Source organism: Cebus imitator, unplaced genomic scaffold (genome assembly GCF_001604975.1).
Source record: "Cebus imitator isolate Cc_AM_T3 unplaced genomic scaffold, Cebus_imitator-1.0 Scaffold736, whole genome shotgun sequence".
Lineage (NCBI taxonomy): Eukaryota > Metazoa > Chordata > Mammalia > Primates > Cebidae > Cebus > Cebus imitator.
In genome coordinates this window covers 441,327-463,026 of record NW_016108051.1, presented here as the reverse complement: position 1 = coordinate 463,026, position 21,700 = coordinate 441,327, and the positions used below count along the sequence as shown (strand labels likewise).

General features: G+C 42.0%; 1 protein-coding gene and 1 pseudogene across 1 annotated transcript; both read right to left on the bottom strand.

The window, feature by feature from the left end:
* Window positions 1-1,234: 1,234 nt before the first annotated feature.
* LOC108296734 lies at window positions 1,235-2,897 on the bottom strand (annotated as a pseudogene).
* A 377-nt stretch (window positions 2,898-3,274) lies between these two features.
* On the bottom strand, window positions 3,275-19,842 carry LYG1 (lysozyme g1). Its single transcript, XM_017519308.2, has 7 exons — window positions 19,690-19,842; window positions 17,288-17,378; window positions 14,459-14,533; window positions 11,402-11,506; window positions 10,098-10,282; window positions 3,736-3,868; window positions 3,275-3,547 (listed from the first exon to the last, which is right to left on the bottom strand). Exons 3-7 carry the CDS (start codon window positions 14,499-14,501, stop codon window positions 3,429-3,431), a joined length of 585 nt encoding a protein of 194 aa, XP_017374797.1. The 5' UTR covers window positions 14,502-14,533; window positions 17,288-17,378; window positions 19,690-19,842; the 3' UTR covers window positions 3,275-3,428.
* Between the last annotated feature and the right edge of the window lie 1,858 nt (window positions 19,843-21,700).

Sequence of the window (21,700 nt, the reverse complement as noted above, 5' to 3'; positions counted from 1 at the left end):
CTACTGAAAGCATTTATTTTTAGAAGCTTAAATCTGGGAAAACAAATTCTCCTAAAAGTTAGTAAGATAAGTCTGAAAAGATTTTAAATCAAAAAGTCTTCCAACACAGCATTATTCATGTGAAACTTAGTTTCTTTAAAAAAAAAAACTTGTTGCCCAAAGAAAATCAAAACAAATTATCTTTTAAGAGAGATAAATATTCTTATAAAAAACTGTATTTTCCTCTATCATCTCTCTAAAAGAAACACAAACCAGTTCATTGTCCGTATTTATTTTTCTGAGACAGAGTCACGCTCTATTGCCCAGATTGGAGTACAGTGGCGTCCTCTCGGCTCACTGCAATCTCCACCTCCCTAGTTCAAGCAATTCTTCTGCCTCAGCCTCCCAAATAGCCGGGATTACAAGCACTTGCCACCATGGCTGGCTTTTTTTTTTTTTTTTTTTTGGATGAAGTTTCACTCTGTCACCAGGCTGGAGTGCAGTGGCTTGATCTCGGCTCACTGCAACCTCCGCCTCCCGGGTTAAAGCGATTCTCCTGCCTCAGCCTCCTGAGTAGCTGGGACTACAAGTGCATGCCTCTACAACCAGCTAATTTTTTAATTTTAGTAGAGATGGGGTTTCACTTTGCTGGCCAGGCTGATCTCAAACTCCTGACCTCAGGTGATCTGCCTGCCTCAGCCTCCCAAAGTGCTGGGATTACAGGCGTGGGCCATCACACCCAATCCAGTTCATTATCTTTAATAATTATTATCTTAATAATCTTTCATAATAAACCAGACAACTAGTTGTCTAAAAACTTCCAAATACATGAAGAACATGGCTGAGGTGTCGAGTCAAAAATGCCATTTAGATTTCACATATTAAATAGCTACAGTCTGGCTTACAAAAGCATAAACATACCTAACACATAAATAATACTTTATTCTTTAGACAGACAAAAGTCAGAAGAAATTGCATGGTTTGCAAGGTACTTTGACTTATGCATGGTTATTAAAACCCAGTAAGTAATTCAAGTATGGTAATACAAAGGCAGGCAATTAAATGCACCAATATCACTCTAAAATCAAAGGCATAAAAATAAAGGGTGAAAACTGTGTTTCTCCATCTTTCATTTACATGGCTATATATCAGAACCTTACTTTAGAAAATATACAATTATTTTTTTAAAAAAGAAAATATACAATTATTATATATGATTTCCCCAGTTGGTAATTTTCAGAAACTACAAAAAGTATCAAGATCCATAGTTTGCTTCATCAAACGCTTTTCTAGCTTGTTTCAATTCCTCATTCATAGTAAGCAAGTCTTTAATCCTGGCAAACTTCCTTAGGTCCCTTTGAATCAAAAAGACAGTATCTTCAACTTCTATCGACCTTGTCTTCCAAAGGACATTGCCTTGTGAGTCATTTCAGTGATAAACTCTATGACAAGATCTTCAAGAATATCCACTGACTCAGTATCAGGATTCTGGTCATCCCCAAAGCCATACATCATACATCGCAATTCTTTAGAAAAAAGTATCTTTCTTTTACCCTGTCCACGTTTTGCCCCTCCTCCAATTTCTTCATTTTCTTCCTCAAAGTGGGGTCCTCTTCCTCATTCTGCCATCCCACTAGCCCGCCAACCCATAGCACCCACAATTTTTTTTCTTTTTAAGGCAAGGTTTCGCTGTGTTGCCTAGGATAGAGTGCTGTGGTGCATAGCTCACTGCAACTTCAAACTCCTGGGCTCAAGCTGTCCTCCTGCCTCAGCTTGCCAAGATGCAATGTTTTAAAAAGTATTTTCCATTCACATTGAACCCACAGATGCAGAAACCATGGCTCTGGAGGGCCAACTATACTATCAACAACTCTGGTTGGCACTTTTCTTGTCTGTTTAAGGGAATAAAAATGATGCAACCTCTCAGGGCTGGTGTGAGAGCAACACCTAATAAATTGCCTTCCCTCTTTCTTATGTGAATTTGGGCTTCAGTTTTCCAAAACTCACCTCCTGACATGCCCTCAATTTTTTAAATTTCTTCTTTAGTGAAATTAGCTTATTGTGTTCTAAACTAACTATCTGTATCTGAATTAGAAAAGGAGCTGGTATGGTTTGGCTGTGTCACCACCTAAATCTCACCTTGAATTGTAGTTCTCATAATCCCCACGTTCCCATTACCTCCATGCTGCTATTCTTATGATAGTGAGTGAGTTCTCACAAAATCTGATGGCTTTTCCCTCTTTGTGTGGCACTTCTCCTTCCTGCTATCATGTGAAGAGGATGTGTTTACTTCCCCTTCTGCCATGATTGTAAGTCTCCTGAGGCCTCTCCAGCCATGCGGAACTGAGTCAACTAAACCTCTTCCTTTATAAATTACCAAGTCTCAGGCAGTTCTTTATAGCAGTGTGAGAATGGACTAATACAGAAGCCTTTGTGAACAGGCAAAATATCTTTGCATCCTGGTTTTATAGTTCTTAATGCAGTGGCTGCAGATAGAGGGTTCAGTAGGATTTGTTAGTTGCTATATCATCTTTATTCTTCTGTAAGTGCTGATATTGCACAGTTGATAGGATGGGACATGAATAACTTTTATAGAATACAAATCTTCAAATTCAATAATTTATTAGTACAGTGCACAGCCAGTGTGCTTGAGGGCAGCTCCAGCTGATGAATTACCTCCCGTGGCCTGGCTCTCTTGGTGACTTAAGTGCTCCCAAACAAGGGAATCATTTAGCTGAGTTAGAGATAGTTTGGGTGGAAAAATTAGGGAGCTTGGGTGTAGGAGAAGGTTCAGTGGTCCAGGAAAGGAGAGGAGACAATAACTCATGACAGGGAGACAATTCTGGAGTTAAGACGATGCTGGAAAGTTAGCAAGTGACTTTCCTGAGCCATTTCATGTAGATGGGGCTGGCTGCCATTTTACCCTTTTTCTCATCAAAATTTTTCAATTAAAATTTGAAACACTAATTTTTATCAAAGAAGTCAATGATAGGGTTGCCAGATAAAATACACAAAGCCCAGATAATTTTGAATTTCAAATAAACAGTGAATAATTTGTTAGTATAAATGTGTTCCAAATATTGCGTGGGGCTTATGCTAAAAAATTATTTGTCATTTACCTGGAATTCAAATTTAAACTGGGCTTCCTGCACTTTTATTTGCTAAATCTGGCCACACTAGTCAGCGAAAAATAAAATTCACTTCACAGAAACCCACAGTACAGCTAACGTCCATGAGAATACGTTTAAAGAAACACGGTCCTTGATCCACACAGACACACACTACATATCATGAATGCAGGTCACAATTCTCTTTTAATGTGATTGATGTTATTTTAATGCCTTTTAGGTCAAACTCAGATTCCCAGTTACAGGCACCCTTGGCTAGTTTTATCTGTGTAATATTCAAGGCTGCATATGTGATCATGATCTTGGGTTTCATCTGAGGTGTTAGAAGCCATGTCTCTTGAGGTACTTGGCTCGTGCAAGGACATCATTGCAGAAGTCACAGCTCAGGTCTTGGCTGCTTCGGACATAGCCAGCACCCCCACTGTAGGCACAGAGTCCACCTGAAATGCATGAGATAGGTTAATGCTGACCTAGGGTACTCGGCAGTTAACTCTGATTCTCTATCAGGAGGCAACTGGGGTTTGTCTATAGGGAGGCAACTGGGGTTTGGGGGAACCTGGTGCAATGTATTACGTTTGTCCCTATTAATTCTGTGCTTGAGACAACTGACTGACAGTGTTACACATACCTCTCAGGTACTGGTCAGGGGTCCAGGTTGGAAACCTCCTCTGGATTTCTTTGATTCTAGTAGTCAGAACCTCAGTCATCCGAGAAACCTGAGACTCACTAATCCAGGATGTGGGAGCATGAGAGCCAGGGTCCTAGAGGGAGGGAGGCAGAGAAGAAGCCAGGTAAGCCGAGTGGGAGGATGATCCAGCTTCTTGGGCTCAGTGGCCCTTGTTCAGAACTTTCCGTCCTCTTGTTCTTTCACCTTTGATGGAACCAATGCCACCTTCAATCTCCCTGTGAGGTAGGTTAGATAGGGTGGTCATAGCCTCCCTATGGGGAATAAACTTGCCAGATAGATGGAGAGAACAAATCTCTGACCGTGCACAAACGACATTCAGGACTCATGGTTAGAATATCCTAGAGTGCCAGGAAAGGTTGCTCATGCCTATACTCCTAGCACTTTGGGAGGCTGAGGCAGGTGTATCACTTGAGCTCAGGAGTTCGAGACCAGCATCAGCAACACAGGGAAACTTCATCTCTACAAAAAATACAAAAATTAGTGGTGTGTGCCTGTAGTCCCAGCTACTGGGGAGGCTGAGGTGGAAGGATCACCTGGGCCTAAGAGGATTGACTGAGCCTGGGAGGCAGAGGTTGCAGTAAGCCATGATTGCACCACTGCATTCCAGCCTGGGTGACAGAGTGAGACCCTGTCTCAAGAAAAAGAAAATTCTGCAGCAAGGAGGACAAAGAGCAGAAGGGAAAATCCCCAAATCGGTGCAAGAACAGAAACCCACGATTAATGTCCTTGGGCTGACCTATGCTCATTATAAGAGTGAACAAAAGAAAAGTACACACCTGGGTGGAGAATTAAAATGCTGAGACACGTGATGTATGTGCTAGCATGCATAGCAATAGCACATGTGCATCCAGGAGACCCCAAAACATGCTTAACAGCAACATCCGTTCCCTCTTTCTTATGATTAATCATAAAAGCTTTCCATGAAGGGATTTTCCCAAAGTCACCTGAAGTTACCTCATCCTCCACCCAGCTACCAAAGCGTACTTTTGCTTTGCAATAAACTTCTTCACCTATATTTACTTTGGACTTGCTCTCAAATTATTTTGTGCGGCAAAGTCAAGAATTTGAAGTGGCCCTCCAACAACACCTGGAGATTAAATAGTAAAGCTATTTGTGCCTGTTAGGATAGCTATTGTCAAAAATGCAAAAGACTGGTGCTATAATTTGAATGTTTGTCCCCTGTGAAATTCATGTTGAAATTTAATCCCCCATATGGCAGTACTGAGAGGTGGGGCCTTTAAGAGATGATTAGATGAATCCATTCATAGACTGATGGATTAGTGGGTTAATGGTTATCACAGGAGTGGGGCTGGTGGCTTTATAAGAAGAGGAAGAGAGACAGCCAGCACATTCAGCCTCTCACCATGTGATGCCCTGAGCCACCTTGGGACTCTGCAGAGAGTCCCCACCAGCCAGAAGGCTCTACCTGATGTGTCCCCTTGACCTTGGGGTCCACAGCCTCCAAAACTGTAAGAAATAAATTTTATTTTTCATAAATTACCCAGATTTAGGTATTCTGAATAAGCAACAGAAAACAGACTAAGACAATGGGGGTTGGTGAGGATGCAGAGAAACTGGAATCATTGTACATTGTTGATGGCAATGCGAAATGGTGCAGCTACCATGGAAAACAGCATTGTGGTTTCTCAAAAAATAAAATTAGGACTACTATATGGGCCAAGTGCAGTGGCTCCCACCTGTAATCCCAGCACTTTGGGAGACCAAGGTGGGTAGATTACCTGAGGTCAGGAGTTCGAGACCTGCCTGGCCTCTTGGCTATTGGGAATAGCTTTGCAATGAATGTGGGAGCTCAGTATCTCTTAGATTTCCTGATTCCAATTCTTTTGGATGAATACCCAGTAAGAGGATTTCATCTGTCAGGTATATTTAGGTTGTTTCTACCTCTTGGCTATTGGGAATAGCTTTGCAATGAATGTGGGAGTGTAGATATCTCTTAGAGATCTTGATTCCAAATCTTTTGGATGAATACCCAGAAAGAGGATTTCTAAATCATATGGTAGTTGTGTGTGTGTGTGTGTGTGTGTGTTGAGACAGAGTCTCACTCTGTGGCCCAGGCTGGAGTGCAGTGGTGCGATCTCAGCTCACTGCAACCTCTGACTCCCAGGTTCAAGCAATTCTCCTGCTTCAGCCTCCTGAGTAGCTGGAATTACAGGTGTGCGCCACCATACACAGATAATTTTGTATTTTTGGTAGAGACAGGGTTTCTTCATGTTCATCAGGCTGATCTCCAACCCCCGATCGTGGGTGATCTGTCTGCCTCGGCCTTCCAAAGTGCTGGGATTACAGGCATGAGCCCCTGTTCCCCTCCCCCCCTATTTTAGTTATTTTTAAATTTCACTATGATTTGTTTCTTTAACCTAAGAGTTACTTAGTGGTGTGTGTGTGTGTGTGTGTGTGTGTGTGTGTGTGTGTATGTATTTTAAATTTCCATATGATCAGAGATATTTTTAAAATTATCTCCTAGCATAATTGTATTATTGTGGAATCTGAAATTTTTGAGGATTTCTTTAATAGATGATATATGATCAACTTTTGTAAAATGTTCCTCATGTGCATGAGACAATTGCATATATCCTAATGGATACATAAATAATTATATCCCCCACCTTCTCTCTCTCTTTTTCCCTCTCTCTCTCCCTCCCACCCCCAATTAACAATCAAGCTTGTTAATTCTGTTCTTGTTATGTGATAGCCTAACAGACTCCATCTTAGGTGTAAGCCTGACAAACTCCATCTTAGCCTCTCCCTCCCCACCATTTCTCCATGTGCACAGCTGGGTCACACCGTACCCAGTAACTTGTAACCATTGTAACTACATCCTGCTTAGCAAGTCTACCTGCTATTGTGAGTAACCTACCCCACTTGGTGACTGATTGTATGGAAAATCCCCCCTGCTACCCCACTTTGTAACCAACAATCCTGGGAACCTCCTGCCTCCTAGTTACCAGCTTCCTTAACTAGCCTGCTTGTTCTGCTTCTGTAATTCTGCTTTGCCACCGCCCTTCTCTAAGCAAGGTATAAAAAGGAATCAAGCCCCTTCCGCCAAGAGAGTTTGAGCATGAGCTGACTCTCCGTCACCGGCAATAAAGGACTCTCAATTGGAACTCAGAGTGTGGCACTTCCCTTCAAACTCACTCGCGTATAACAGCTACATGTGTCAATTGTTTTACTGATTTTTGATCTATATCTTTGCTGGTTTGTTTATTGTATAACCGGTAAATAATCAAGAGGGATGTGTTGCTATTTTCCACTGTGATAGCACGTTTATTATTATAATAATTTTTGCTGCATGTATTTTGAGGCTATTTTACTGGTGTCTATTTGTTTTAAATTGCTGTACTTCCTTGATAAATTCAGTCTTTTTATTATGTCATGATTCTCTCTATCCCAAATATTATTGTTCTAAAGTGTATTTTATTTAATATATCATAGTTAGCAACATTATTTTGATTATTGTATTCCTGATAGGTCTTCTTTTTACCATAGTTTTATCTCAAACTTTTGTGTATTCAAATGCGCTGTTTCTCACATAAACCATTTAAATCTAGGCTTTTAATCTAATTCATACATCTGTGTCTTTAAACCAGAAAGTTTCTTCTATTTATATTAATTGTAATTATTAATGTCTTGTAATTGCTACTATCATCTTAATTTCTTATTTCAATGTGTCCCTCTTTTTCTACCTTCCTTTTTGCTCCTGTCTTTATTGTTATTATTATTATTAGACAGAGTCTCACTCTCTCACTCAGATTGGAGGACAGTAGCATGATTTCAGCTCACTGAAACCTCCACCTTCCAGGCTCAGGTGATTCTCCTGCCTCAGCCTCCTGAGTAGCTCGGATTACATGTGCCCACCACTACCACCTTGCTAATTTTTGTATTTTTAATGAAGACAGGATTTCACCTTGTTGGCCAGGCTGGTCCCGAACTCCTGACCTCAAATGATCCACCTTCCTCAGCCTCCCAAAATGCTGGGATTAAAGAGATGAGCCACCCTGTCCAGGCTATTTTGTAATTGAAACTATGTCTCACCCTAAATAAGGCAAGGACTCTCTGATTCCTTGTCTCCCCATCATGTTGACCAAACCTAAACTCTGGGTTTTACTTAAAATGTGGTCCAGGGACGAGCAACATCAGCAACAACTGGGAACATATTTATTAGGCTTGCAGAACTTTGGGCCCCATTTCAGACCTTACCAAGTCAGAATTCTCATGTAAACAAGAGCCCCAGTGTTCATATGCACAATAAGCTTCGAGAGTCATTAATTACACTTAAAAAAAAAGATCTGTGGCTGGGTAAAGTGGCTCACTCCTATAATCCCAGTACTTTGGGAGGCTGAGGCAGGCAGACCACTTGAGTCCAGGAGTTCAAGACCAGCTTGCACAAGAAACCTCATCTCTATAAAAAATACAAAAATTAGCCAGGCATGATGGCACATGCCTGCAGTCCTAGCAATTCAGGAGGCTGAGGCAGGAGGATCACATAAGCCCAGGAGGTAGAGGTTGCAGTGAGCTGAGATGGTGCCACTGCCTTCCAGCCTGGATGATGAAGCCAGATCCTGTCTAAAAAAAAAAAAAAAAAAAAACAACTGTTAAGTTGATCGATATCATGCTAAGTGTTCTTACCAAAGAAAAAAGGCAGTAAACTTACAAGGTTTGGGCTAAGAAAGGGATGAGCAGATATTAATTCATTCACCAGGTAATGACTGAGTTAGTGTAGGTAGCAGTGATGCCCTCCTTCAATGCTGCCAATGCAAACCCTCCAAATAGGCCAGAAAGGTTTTTCTGTCCGAACTTGTAATTTTTTTTCCAGATGGTCTGAATGTCCAAAGGGACTTCTAACCCTTCTTATATACCTTTGATTACCACTTCCATGTAGGTTTCATCATATTTGAAATGTCCAAATCTAGAGAATTCTCTTTTTTGTGTGTGTGTGAGATGGAGTCTCTCTCTGTTGCCCAGGCTGGAGTGCAGTGGCATGATCTCAGCTCACTGCAACCTCCACCTTGAAGGTTCAAGTGATCCTCCCACCTCAGCCTCCTGAGTAGCTGGGATTACAGGGATGCACCACCACATCCAGCTAATTTTTGAATTTTAGTAGAGATCGGGTTTCACTATGTTGGCCAGGCTGGTCTTGAACTCCTGACCTCAAGTAATCTGCCCTCCTTAACCTCCTAAAGTGCTGGGATTACAGGCATGAGCCACTGCACCTGGCCCAAATCTAGGAAATTTCTTATTTCATCTTCAAAGGAGATAGACTCATTCTTTCCTCAAAAATCAGATTTTACAAAGGAGACAGAACAGCGCAGCAGAAATGATGCCAGCCCTAACATCACAAGATACTGTTCTCAGTCCCAGTTCTGCATCTTGCAGCTGTTATGTGACTTTGTCGCAACAACTCCTTCCTTGTGATTCTGTTTCCTCACTTGTCAAGGATGGATTACATGTCTCTCATCCCATCTAATCAGATTATTGGATGGGTTTCCAAATCCAAGTAAAATAAAGTATTAAGTATTTGAAAGTACTTTAAAAGTAAGCAAATTTAAAGAGATCATTGAGCAATAAATTTTTCTAAAATCTTAAAAAATGACTGCAATAATCACAGGTTTCTCAACAACCACCACAAAAGCAGTGTGAGATCAACGGAAAAAATTGAGCCTCATTCTCACCCTTGCCATCACTGATTCCCTGGTGCAGAGTTAATTCAACAGTGGATTAGTGACCAGTTCCCCAGAACTCTCTGACAAATGATACCAGGGAGAATTCATGCAAAAATAAAACTCGATCTTCAGAACTAAGAATTGTACAGAAAAAAAGATAAAGGAAAAGAAATTTAATATTTTTTGAGAATCCAACAGATAACAGGTACTTTTTTGCATTATTTCATGGAATCATCATCATTACGCTGTAAGAATGATATTTTATAGGTGGGGAAACTAAGACCCAGTGAGATTAAGCAACTTATTCAAGGTCACATGGCTACAAAATAACTGAGGAAAGATTTAATTTGTGGTCTTTCTCTTGGACCATTTACTGAAAATCCAAAATAGGGTAGCCCAGATAATATTCTGTAAACACAGCATTATTTATGTGAAAAGAAACTGTGGCTCAACATGAAACAGAAATGTTGCTGCTCATATCTCTCAGGAAGAACTGTGACTGTCACAGCTCTAGAGAGCTTCATTCACTCTACGATCTATGAAGCTTTGCCATCAACCGAAAAATGAAGCAGTTGTGCCACATAGCAGAATGGCCACATGTGTCAACAGATGGAGAGTTACCTGCACCACACTAGTCCTATCATCCACGTTGACCAGAATGTTGTCACCGGGAGACTTCCTGGACAAGACACCGGCAATCACAGCAGGATCCATGCAGTACTTTTGGCTAATGGTTTGCATCATGGGCTGATATTTCAGGAGGTATGGCATGTCTATTTCAGCCAGCCTTTCAGAAGCACGAACTCCTAAAGCAAACACGAAAGGAAGGCTGCAGCTTGGTGTAACTTATGCTGCAATGGGAGCTCAAAGGGGAAAGAAAGAACTCTCCAAGGATCTGGGTAGTGGTCAAGGACTGAGAATCCCAGATTTTGGTCTTAAATATTTAGTAGTGGCCACTCCCTGACCTGAGGTTAGGACTCTCCTGTGAGCTTGAGTCAGCATCCCTTGAGCTAGGGTCCCCTGTGGCTGTCAGTGCCCCTCGCTGGGCTCTCAGGGGCTGCTCTGGCCCACCAGGAGAATTCCATGGGCATAGGAACCATTGGTCCCATTCTAAGCACCCCAATGAGCTAAAATGTGCCTGCCCATCAGCTGCAACATGACATGAAGGAGAAATTCTGCCAAACCCTTCGATAAGTCTTTAGATAGTGTTCCTCAGCAAGTTTGTTCACAATTGCCCAGTTTTGCACTCCTAAACACCACCAAGAAATCATGCAAGTTTAAACCTTTCTGAAATAATAAGAATGCTGGGCAAAAGGAAAGCCAATATTAATCTACCTGGCTAGCCTTTCCTTCTAGGTGCTTTTATGGTTTAAAAAGCACTCTCAGCCAGGCACAATGGCTCATGCCTGTAATCTCAGCACTTTGGGAGGCCAAAGAGGGAGGATCATCTGAGGTCAGGAGTTTGAGATCAGCCTGACCACCATGGTGAAATCCCATCTCTACTAAAAATACAAAATCAGCCAGGTGTGGTGGCACATGCCTGTAATCCCAGCTACTTGGGATGCTGAGGCAGAAGAATCACTTGAACCCAGGAGGAAGAGGTTGCAGTGACCTGAGATTGCACCACTGCACTCCAGCCTGGGCAACAAGAGAGAAACTTGGTCTCAAGAAAAAAAAAATACAAACTGAAAAGCACACTTGTCCACATTGTGTCAATCAGAGCTCACAACAACACTGTAAATATTATATTGCTAGCCCCCTTTCTACAGATGCAGGGGACAGCTAAGTGACTTGTTCAAGAAGCAGAGCCAGGACTCTGACAAGGCTTTGGAACCCGAAACCTGGATCTCTTTCCAGCATGGTAAACAGTGAGAGCCAAGGGGATAGGTTGAGAGGGCAAGAGTGGACAAGGAGCTCATAACTACCACAGTAGTTCAGGCCATGACGTCTTCCAGTCCCACAAGATGCTCCGGGGGTGTCCAGGGTTTGAATGTTTCCATAGCATCCCCAGTTGCTGCTTTCAGACAAATCTACAATTTGAGAAAAGTTCAACCTAAGGCATGGAACTAGAATAGTTCTCATCATTCATGAATAATGAATCATGAATCATCCATGAATAAAATGACATTAATAAAAGTAATCATAATAAAGTCAATTACATCGACTTCACTCTGCAATTGAAACTCTTGAAATTTAAATGAGCAAGATGCCAATAAATTGTCACAAAACCTGCCTCCATACTAAATTCTCACCTGCTATCCTGTGGACATCAGTAACTATTGGAGCTACTGAAGCAGTTACACTCTGTAAAGCTGTGGTGCCCTTAGATGTTCTTAGGTGGTGTCTTGGAACACATCAGGGAGGATCTGTTCCCTGTAAAGTGGTCCTCATCTGACATCTTTTTTTTTTTTTTTTTTAGACGGTGTCTGGCTCTGTCACCCAGGCTGGAGTGCAGTGGCATGATCTCAACTCACTGCAACCTCTGCCTCCTGGGTTCAAGTGATTCTCCTGTCTCAGCCTCTGGAATAGCTGGGATTATAGGCACCTTCAACCATGCCCAGCTAATTTTTGTATTTTTAGTAAAGACAAGGTTTCACCAAGTTGGCCAGGTTGGTCTCGAACTCCTGACCTCAGGTGATCCACACACCTTGGCCTCCCAAAAGTGCTGGGATTACAGGCGTGAGCCACCATGCAAGGCCTCATCTTACATCTTATAAGAACTTCAAGCACTTCGTCAAATACTCCTAACTTGTTGCTCTGATAAAATATTTATGTTTGCTCTGAAGAAACAAGTATAAAACCTGAATCTCTCTGTGGTATCAACCCAAGATCCAAAGTAAGGCACTGCTCATAAATGGGGATTTGAGGCTGGCTGCAATTTCTCTCAGGTACACTTCTAGATAAGAGCCTAAGGCTGCAGAAGACAGTGCAAGGAGAGAGGCATGGGACCAGTCTCCACATGGGCTCTCCCACTTTCCACTTCTTCACTTTTTCCTTTTCTCCTTTCCATCTCTCTCTGCCTCTGTCATTCCAGTTGACACTGAAGAGGAGGAGTCGTTTCAGACACTCAGGATTTCACAAAGGCCACAGAAGAAGAGGATGTTTCTTCTCTTCACACCAGGAGGAGGGTGCACAAGTATTTATAACATATCTACAATTTACACCAGAATTGGGGCACATGAGCCAGTACTAAGATACCTACAGTAGGCAGGTATTGCTCCTTTTGAGAATTATCTCACCATTATAAGGCTGTACGAATGTCTCATTAGATTACCCTTATATTTATTTATGTATGTATTTATTTATTTTTAGACACGGTCTCACTGTCACCTAGGCTGGAGTGTAGTGGCATGATCATGACTTACCACAGCCTCAACCTCCCAGGCTCAATCTATCCTCCCACCTCAGCCTCTCGAGTAGCTGGGACCACAGGCACAAGCCACCACGCCTGGCTAATTTTTTGAAGAGACAGGGTTTTGCCATGTTGCCCAGGCTGGTCTCAAAGTCCTGAACTCAAGTGATTTACCCGCCTGGACCTCCCAAAGTGCTGGGATTACAGGCATGAGCCACCACACCCAGCCAGATTACTCTTTTTGATTGATTTGATCCTTTGACTAAAGTATATTAGATTATTAAAACTTAATGATTTGCAGATCTTTGGAGCTATATCTATTGCAGATAATAATATGTGTCCTGTATGTTTATATAAATGCATTTTAAGATTCTATTTTCTTACTAAAAGCTTTATGGGGTTGATAAATACTAGTCTTTTGGAGTAAACACTTCTACTTCACAAACTTGTGATAAGTAACCTAAGAGAAAAGTGGAAATGAAAAGACCAGGTCTTTTATGAGTATACTAAAAATTAAAGCAGCTGACATGTTTTTTATTATTTAATCAGTACACTTTTATCTTTATGACTGGCAACAAATACCCTTAGTGTTGCAGTTGATTGTGTCACTCCTTGGTTCCTGCCTTGTGGACCTCTCCTTAGCCATATTCTATGATCCTCAAAGTTCCTTGTATTCCCAATGCTTAGCACCTTGTAGAAATTTTTAAATATTTGTTGAATAAATAGGTCAATAACTAAATGAATGACTATAAGACTTCATCTGAGAAATTTATTGAATTTAGAGTCAGGAAAATTAAGCTTCTCCTGAGGAACTTTGCTTCCTCCTTTTATTTATTAAAAAACAAGTAGGGCGGTTGTGGTGGATCACACCTGCAATCCTGGCACTTTGGGAGACTGAGGTGGGTGGATCATGAGGTCAGGAGTTTGAGACCAGCCTGGCCAACATGGTGAAACCCCATCTCTACTAAAAATACAAAAATTAGCCAGGAGTGGTGTCGGGTGCCTATAATCCCAGCTACTCAGGAGGCTGAGGCAGGAGATTGCTTGAAACTGGAAGATGGAGGTTGCAGTGAACTGAAATCGCTACTGCACTCCAGCCTGGGCAAAAGAGCAAAACTCCATCTCAAAAAAAAAAAAAAAAAAAGTAATTCCCATTTTTGCTCCAACTGCAAAGCTGACGTTTAATCACAGCAACTGTCAGCCTCAGTGGTCAGCTTAGTCACATCTACTTGGTTGCCTTGATTCTGGTTTTCTATTTGAATTAGTCTTATTCATTAGTCTTATTATGGCAACCGCCTCAATTCTTCTATAGAAATATATGCTCTAGAAACAAATTCAATTTGGCATATTTTACAGTAGACAATGAGCAGCTACCAATGGTGTATATTTAAAGTCTGGCTTCAAGCAATGCTGTTTTAAGACCACCTTACATTCCAGAGAACCCCACTTTTCTGTGGGTCATTTAGGGAGAGACTGCTTGTTGGTGGCCATTCCTAACTTCAGGATTTATTGGATGGTTTAGGAAAAAAATAATGATTTTGTTGCATTTTCAAGTATCAGAAGTGCCATTATGTTCCTGTGCTCATCCTTCCCATCTCCAAAGTCATTTGGAAAAGTCAGTCACACTCACCCACCAGGGCAAGGAGGCCCAGCAGCAGCCACAATACAGACATGATGACGATCTGGCTCTACGGCTCCTGAAACACTTCTAAAACAAAAATTAGGTTGAGGATGTAAAAATGTCAATCATCATCATAACAACATGTAATGTTTCTATGGAAGCAAAGGTGAAAAAAACAAATTTCCCCGTATCTGACTTAAGAAAATGAATGATTTGAATCATAGTGAAAAAAAGCAAAAGTAGGACAAGTAAGTGCTCCATTCTTCCTTTCAATTAACCTAAAAACGAGAAGACTCTTAGCCCGCAGGAACTCAACATAGAGTCAAGTTGCCAACTACTTTATCTCAAGAAGGCAAGACAATTTGAATCTCAACCACTGAGAAATATACTTACCTGGCTCCAGACCCTGAAAAGCAAATTTTTGATGCCCATGCCTCATCTCAAGAGGCTCTTTATTATCTCCATTATCACAAGGAGAATTTTGTATTAGTGATTTCTTGGAATTTAGGTCCCTTCTTCTTCAGGTTTGAGGAAAGACCACACTTTCCTCAGTGCCCTGGAATGTACACTGGTTGAAGATGTTTCCCACTGCTCTAACCCCATCCTGGAATCACAGGCCCCCTTTATCACCTTAAGCCGTGTTCCCCATTCTCCCTCTGTAAAACCCCCCACTGTGGCAACAAACCTGGACCAGAGCCCAGGGAGAATGGAAAGATGAGCTACCTCCACCAGCAAATCCCCAAGAAGCTGGCAGGGGTTCCACGACTGAACTCATAAGGTGCTCACAAGACTGGAGAATGAACACCTGGCCACCATGGAGCACCCCCTCATGTGCTCTCACCCTCTCTTATCCCAATCATTCCCCTAATCACCTTCCACGAGTACAAACAGCCCTGGTTCTCCTACTAGCTACCAAACCAATACACAAATACCACCCAGGATAGTTTGCTGTTGACCCCAGGGAATGGTAGAGTTTCTGGTCCATTGCCTCCAAGACACCTCTGACCAAGCCTTCCCACTGCAGGGTATATGTCATCATCATCCTGGTCAGTGGAGCCTGGCAGCCTAGCATTTTGAATTATTATTATCGTTACATGTGGAAATGTGCATATAAACATGGCACTTGGTTCTTTCATGGTGCTTTTCTCATCTCTTTTGTTTTAAGGTTAATCTTATTGGTGGTTTCCTCCAAATGCCCAGGAAGAAATTACAACTCAAGATGGAAAGGCCTTAAGGAAGTTATTTGAAGCCAGGTGTGGTGGCACACACCTGTGGATCCTGCTACTCAGGAGGCTCAGGCAGGAGGATTGCTTGAGCCCAGAGGGTCAAGGTATAGTGTGCTATGATCACACCACTGCATTCCATCCTGGGAAACAGAGCAAGACCCTGTCTCAAAAAATAAAAATAAAAGAGAAAAAGGAAGTCGTTCGATTTCTGTCTCCTTAAACTTAGGACTGCCCTTTGGATGCAGTCATACTTTTTGTTATTTTCTCTACAACATTGAGATGGTCTGTCCAATTTTGCTTAGTTGAGCAGAAAATGTCATGCTCAGTCCCAACACCAAAAAGATTCAGGGACTTGGAATCTTAGCTGGGTCTCCAGGAACTCTCAGATTTAATCACCCAACAGGAGTCATTTATTTAGCACCCTGAGTCTCTAGCAGTAAATGAGAGAGGACAACTGATACCAGAAGAAAAGAATGGAGAAAGAGCTGCTTGGGTACAGGAGAAGCTCATGGTCTCATGAAAGTACATCACTGGCTTTATGGCAGGACCCCTCAGGAAAAAGCACTGCTCACATTCAAATGCTCCACCCAGGGTATTTCACTCTTTTTGCTGCTTTTCCAGGAAAGAAAAATACTTCTTCTTGGACCAAGAGGAAGGACTTAGCTTTTCTTGTAACAGGAGAGTTACCTTATTTTCCATGCATGGAACTAAATATCTGTGGTGACAAGTCATTTCAATGAAAGAGTCTGTGTAAATCCATGTGCCACTTAATGGGAACACAGAATTACTTTCTGGTTGCCCCTGGGACCAGGTCTTTCTTCAAGGTAATTTTTTTTTCAGTTTTATCAGGGAAGAGCAAGAAGTCACAATGAACTTTTTCTTTTTTTTCTTAGACCAGAGTTTCACTCTGTCACCCAGGCTGGCGTGCAGTGGCATGATCATAGCTCACTGCAGCCTTGACCTCCTGGGCACAAGTGGTATTCCCACCTCAGCCTCCCTAGTAGCTGGAACTAGAGGCATGTGCCACCATGTCCAGATAAGTTTTTAGTTTTGTTGTAGAAATAGGTCTCATTATGTTTCCCTGGCTGGTCTTGGACTCCTGGCCTCAAGTGATCCTTCCACCTCAGCTTCCCAAGTAGGTGAGATTATAGGCTTAAGCCACTACACCTAGCTTGGAATTGTTAAGTGGATAAACAATGTGTTTTGTCCATAAATACATGTTGAAGCAACCCAAACTCTATGGCCCAACTTTACACATGCTGAAAAGTACTCTATGTTTAGAAGAGATTGTTGAGGCATCACTCGGTGTGCTCAAGGAGTGTCTGTCAGTTACCTATGACTCATTTGTTAATTCCCCTGTGACTCCCTGCTTAAAACCAGTAGGAAGATGTCAGACCAAGGCAGCACAGTGGTCATGATGCCAAGCACGATGTCTGTGGTGGCATCCTTCTTTTCCCTACCTGGAGAGCAAAATACTAACAAACAGCAAGGGGGTGTCGACAAGCCAGAGCAACAGGCCTGCCAGGCACCCTGGAAACTGACAATCAGAGCATCCCTCAGGAGCTACCTCATGTTCCTGGTGGCTTGGATGGGGGCATCTTCCTTTACCCACCCTCTCTCCACTGAGTACTTTGGAATTCCCAAAGCACTGTTTAAGTTTGTAATGCATCATAGGCCATGTCTTCCTCAGTTCATCAATTTTTCTGGAAAAGGTAGAAACAGGTGTCTTTGGTCTTGTGATTTTCCCACCTTAGAACCTTTTCCATGAATGCTCTTCAACCTTTACCTTAACCTTAAACAGTATTATTACAGATCATTGGGGCCCTCCATCCACCCCGGAAATGTGATGTATTAACACCTCAACATGCTGAGTGATGAAGGTAGCCCTTCCCTCATTGTGGTGTCCCCATGTAATCCTGGGAGAACTGAGAACTGCTGTACGCATCCACATTAGGCATGGTCTCCTGATCTAGGCTGTGTTGTCATCCTTGTTTATTGCTAACATGTCTCTGCATCTACCTACTCATTGTGTGCTGATAGGTCTTTCTTTTTTAAATTTTTTAATTTGAATTTTATATTTAAATTATTTTTTGTTTTGTTTTGTTTGAGATGGAGTCTCACTCTGTCACCCAGGCTGGAGTGCGGTGGTGCACTTAGTTCAAGTGACTTTCCTATCTCAGCCTCCCGAGTAGCTGGAATTATCGGCACACATCTCCATGCCTGGCTAATTCTTGTGTTTTTAGTAGAGATGGGATTTCACTGTGTTAGCCAGGCTGGTCTCAAACTCCTGATCTCAGGTGATCTACCAACGTCAGTCTCCCAAAGTACTGGGATTATAGGCATGAGCCACCATGCCCAGCCCCTGAATTTTTATTTGTTTCTTTGTTTGTTTGTTTGTTTTTGAGATAGAGTCTTGCTCTGTTTCCCAGGCTGGAGTGCAGTGACATGATCTTGGCTCACTGCAGCCTCAACCCTGACTGGGCTCAGGTGATCCTCCTGCCTCAGCCTCATGAGTAGCAGGGATTACAGGCATGTGCCACCTTGCCCAGCTAAGTTTTGTATTTTTGGTAGAGACAGGGTTTTGCCATGTTGGCCAGGCTGGTCTCAAACTCCACGGCTCAAGCAATCCGCCTGCCTCAGCCTCCCAAAGTGCTGGGAACTACCAGCACCAGGTCTATTTTTAAATTATCTTAAATTTATTATTACTTTTGCTTTTTAAACATTTTTATTTTTTATTTTTATTTTTAATTTTTTAAATTTTTGTTTTATTTTCTTTAAAAAGCTTTTAAATTTTTTAATTTGTTAAAGGACTTTCCAGTAGCATCACATCGTACTCATCCTTTTCTTGCTATTTTAATCTTCTCCCTCCCTCCCTACACACACACACACACACATACATGCACGCACACATGCACGCACACACACACACACGCACACATGTACAGCAACACTCTAGCCCATTGCCTCACAGATTGCTATGAACCAACAGACCTAAAATTAAAATAGTATAAAATGCAGTCACAAATATAAAATAATATAAAATTATTCTGCCACTAAGATCATATTGTCTTGATAAAAACGTAACTTTTTAGACTAAAAATACAAGGCAGCAACATGAAGGTTCATTTTAAGTTGTCACGTTGTATAGAGTTGCACTTTCACATGGCCTGTGAAAATGTATATTTACTGAATTTGGATTCTAATCAATAATTGCCAGCCTAGAAGAGCTCTGAAATTTGATCATTTTCTTCCCTTTGGGCAGGCAAATCTCATCCCTGCAGAAAAAGGCTGTGAGCTGGAAAGGAGTTCTTTCTCTCAGTGCACCCTCTGTGCCTGCTTTCCCATTTGGGTTTCCGAGAGTTCAGAACTTCAGAAAGGATATTCCTGTGCTGGAGGTTTCCCCATGAATGTTCCCCTGTGCACAAAGATCAAATCAGAGAGATCTTGGCCTCTCTGTTCCATCTATGGACTCTAGAAGTTTCTCTTTTTATTCTGTTAGCCAAGAGGATTAGACATGTTGGCCTTAGTTATTTCTCAGCTTGCAGAAAAACTAAGACTGTTATAGAACCAATATTTACAGTGTATGGGTTAATGCGGCATTGGCAAGACTGACCATGAGGGCAGGCAAGGGATTTACCATCTGGCAAAATACAAACACCTTAGTCTTTTGGCTTTTGGTTAAGAAATAAGACGTCGCATTTGGCCCTGTCACAGCTACAGTTAATTGCACATGCATTTCTTTTCTCCTATTCTTCGATTTGCACATGCTCACAAATCCAAAAGTAATGACATATTTGCATTACAATTTGATAAGTATTGTAATGAACAGGTAAAATTATTCTATCATCTACATATCTTTTCAAACTTGGGTTTTCTTTGCAAGGTCCTTAAGTTTCCCGATTCCAACATTTCTTATGCAGCAGAGACACAATCATTGCCAATTGATCACCATACATGGAATTTTCAGCCTAAATAAACCTAAGTGTTAGATCCATGCCTCTGCTTCACACTCACCCGTCTTCAGACAGCGCTCCTCCCTAGAGGTGGTGAGCCCAAGCACTTTATATAGAGTCCTGTCCTCTTTCTCTTTTTAAAAGTGTTGATCTCATCCTATTTTGGAGAGATTTATGACATCTCATAAATTATAATCCTCATCATAATAATTATAAATACTTTGAACTTATATAGCGCCTTTTATTCAAGAATGTCGTGGCATTTTGCAAACATTAACCAGTTCGTTTCTTGCCATACCTTAGAAGGCAGATCCTAGTTGTAGTTTAACTTTGCCACATTCAGGTCCAACACTTGTTTTTAGTCCCATCAGTTTCTGGGAATGTGGGTTAGGTAAGAAAGCAAGGAAGAAAGAGAGAGAGTGAGAAGGTAGGAAAGGAGTAAAGGAGGAGGGAAGGAGGGAGGAAGGGAAGGGGGAAAGGGAAGGAGGAAGGAATGGAGGGAGGGAGGGAGGGAATTGAATTTGGTATGTCAGAAACTCATTATTGGTTTGTATTTCAGGTAAACAGAGCTCCTAGACCGGGGTTGGCAGCTTTTACTTACAGATCCAGATAGGCTTTTGGGCTACATGGTCTTTGTCATAATTACTGACTTCTGCCATTGTAGCACAAGAGCAGTCGCAGATAATATTTAAATGAATGGCCATGACTGTGTTCCAAAAAAAACTTTCTTTACTACACAGGTGGTGGCCCTAGGGCTGTAGGTTGCTGGCTCCTGTTCCAAACTACCATGAGATATTGATCCACATATCATCAGTTCAGCAGTGCAGGGAGAGATGATCAGCTGGATGATGCTATTTTATAAGACACCCAGTACCTACAGTGTGTTCCAAATGTCTACATCGTTAAACACTTTGAGAGGGTTCCTATGAAGTTTCCAGGAAGAATTCTTTCCCAAGTTGTGGAAAGTGTACATTTCATGGCTGAAAGAGGGAGCCCCTCCCTCACCACACCCTGTTCCCCAGCTCAACTGGACACCTTGATTTTCCCCAAACACAGCACCATCCTTTGCACGAGGCCTTCCTACAGGTTCTTTCTTTTTGATCTAACCCCTTAGGGACAAGGGCTGTGTCTCATTTGTCTTTATAATACTAGCATGCAACACTCTGCCTGACGCAAATTAGACACTCAATAAAACATATGGAATCAATGGCTTGCTTATTGGCTGACTGGTACATAGTCTGTCTCTTCTGCATTCCCTGCCTTAGCTCCCTCCCTACACCACACCTCAAACACAAGCTCCAGAAGAGCCGTACTCTGGCTACTTCATTTATAAGACTGAGTCTTCAGTGCCCAGATAACAGCCTGGTACATTGTAAGTGTTCAGTAAATCTTTGTTGAATCAGTCAATGAATGAAGAATTCCTACAGTTTCACCCAGCAAGATTTGGACTGGGTTTCCAATGCTGGGTCCCAGGTTAGACTTGTGTTCCTTGTGTTTAAAGCAACATGTGGATATTTCTACCATAGCACCTATGGCACTTTGGTTTGTTGTTGTCTTGAGAACAAAAACAAGGGCTTCTTTTTTTTCCCCTGTATTTAAAAAATATTTTAAAAATACAGGGGAAAAAAAAGAGGCCCTTGTTTTTGTTCTCAAGACAACAATAAATGGCACAAAAGGGATATTCAATACATGTTTATGGAATGAATAAATGAATCATGTAAAGAGCATTTATGACTTTTGGAAAGTCACTGACTCTGCATCCCCAGGGCAGACATTGAGGGTTAAGATTTTGTTGTTCTTGGCCAGGCATGGTGGCTCACGCCTATAATCCCAGCTCTTTGGGAGGCCAAGGCAGGTGGGTTGCTTGAGGTCAAGAGTTTGGACCAGCTCGGCCAACATGGCAAAAATCCATCTCTACTAAAAATATGAAACTTACCTGAGCATGGTGGCGGGCACCTGTAATCCCAGCTACTTGGGAGGCTGAGGCAGGAGAATCACTTGAACCAGGAGGCAGAGGTTGCAGTGAGCCAAGATTGTGCCAGTGTACTCCAGCCTGGGCCACAGAGCGAGGT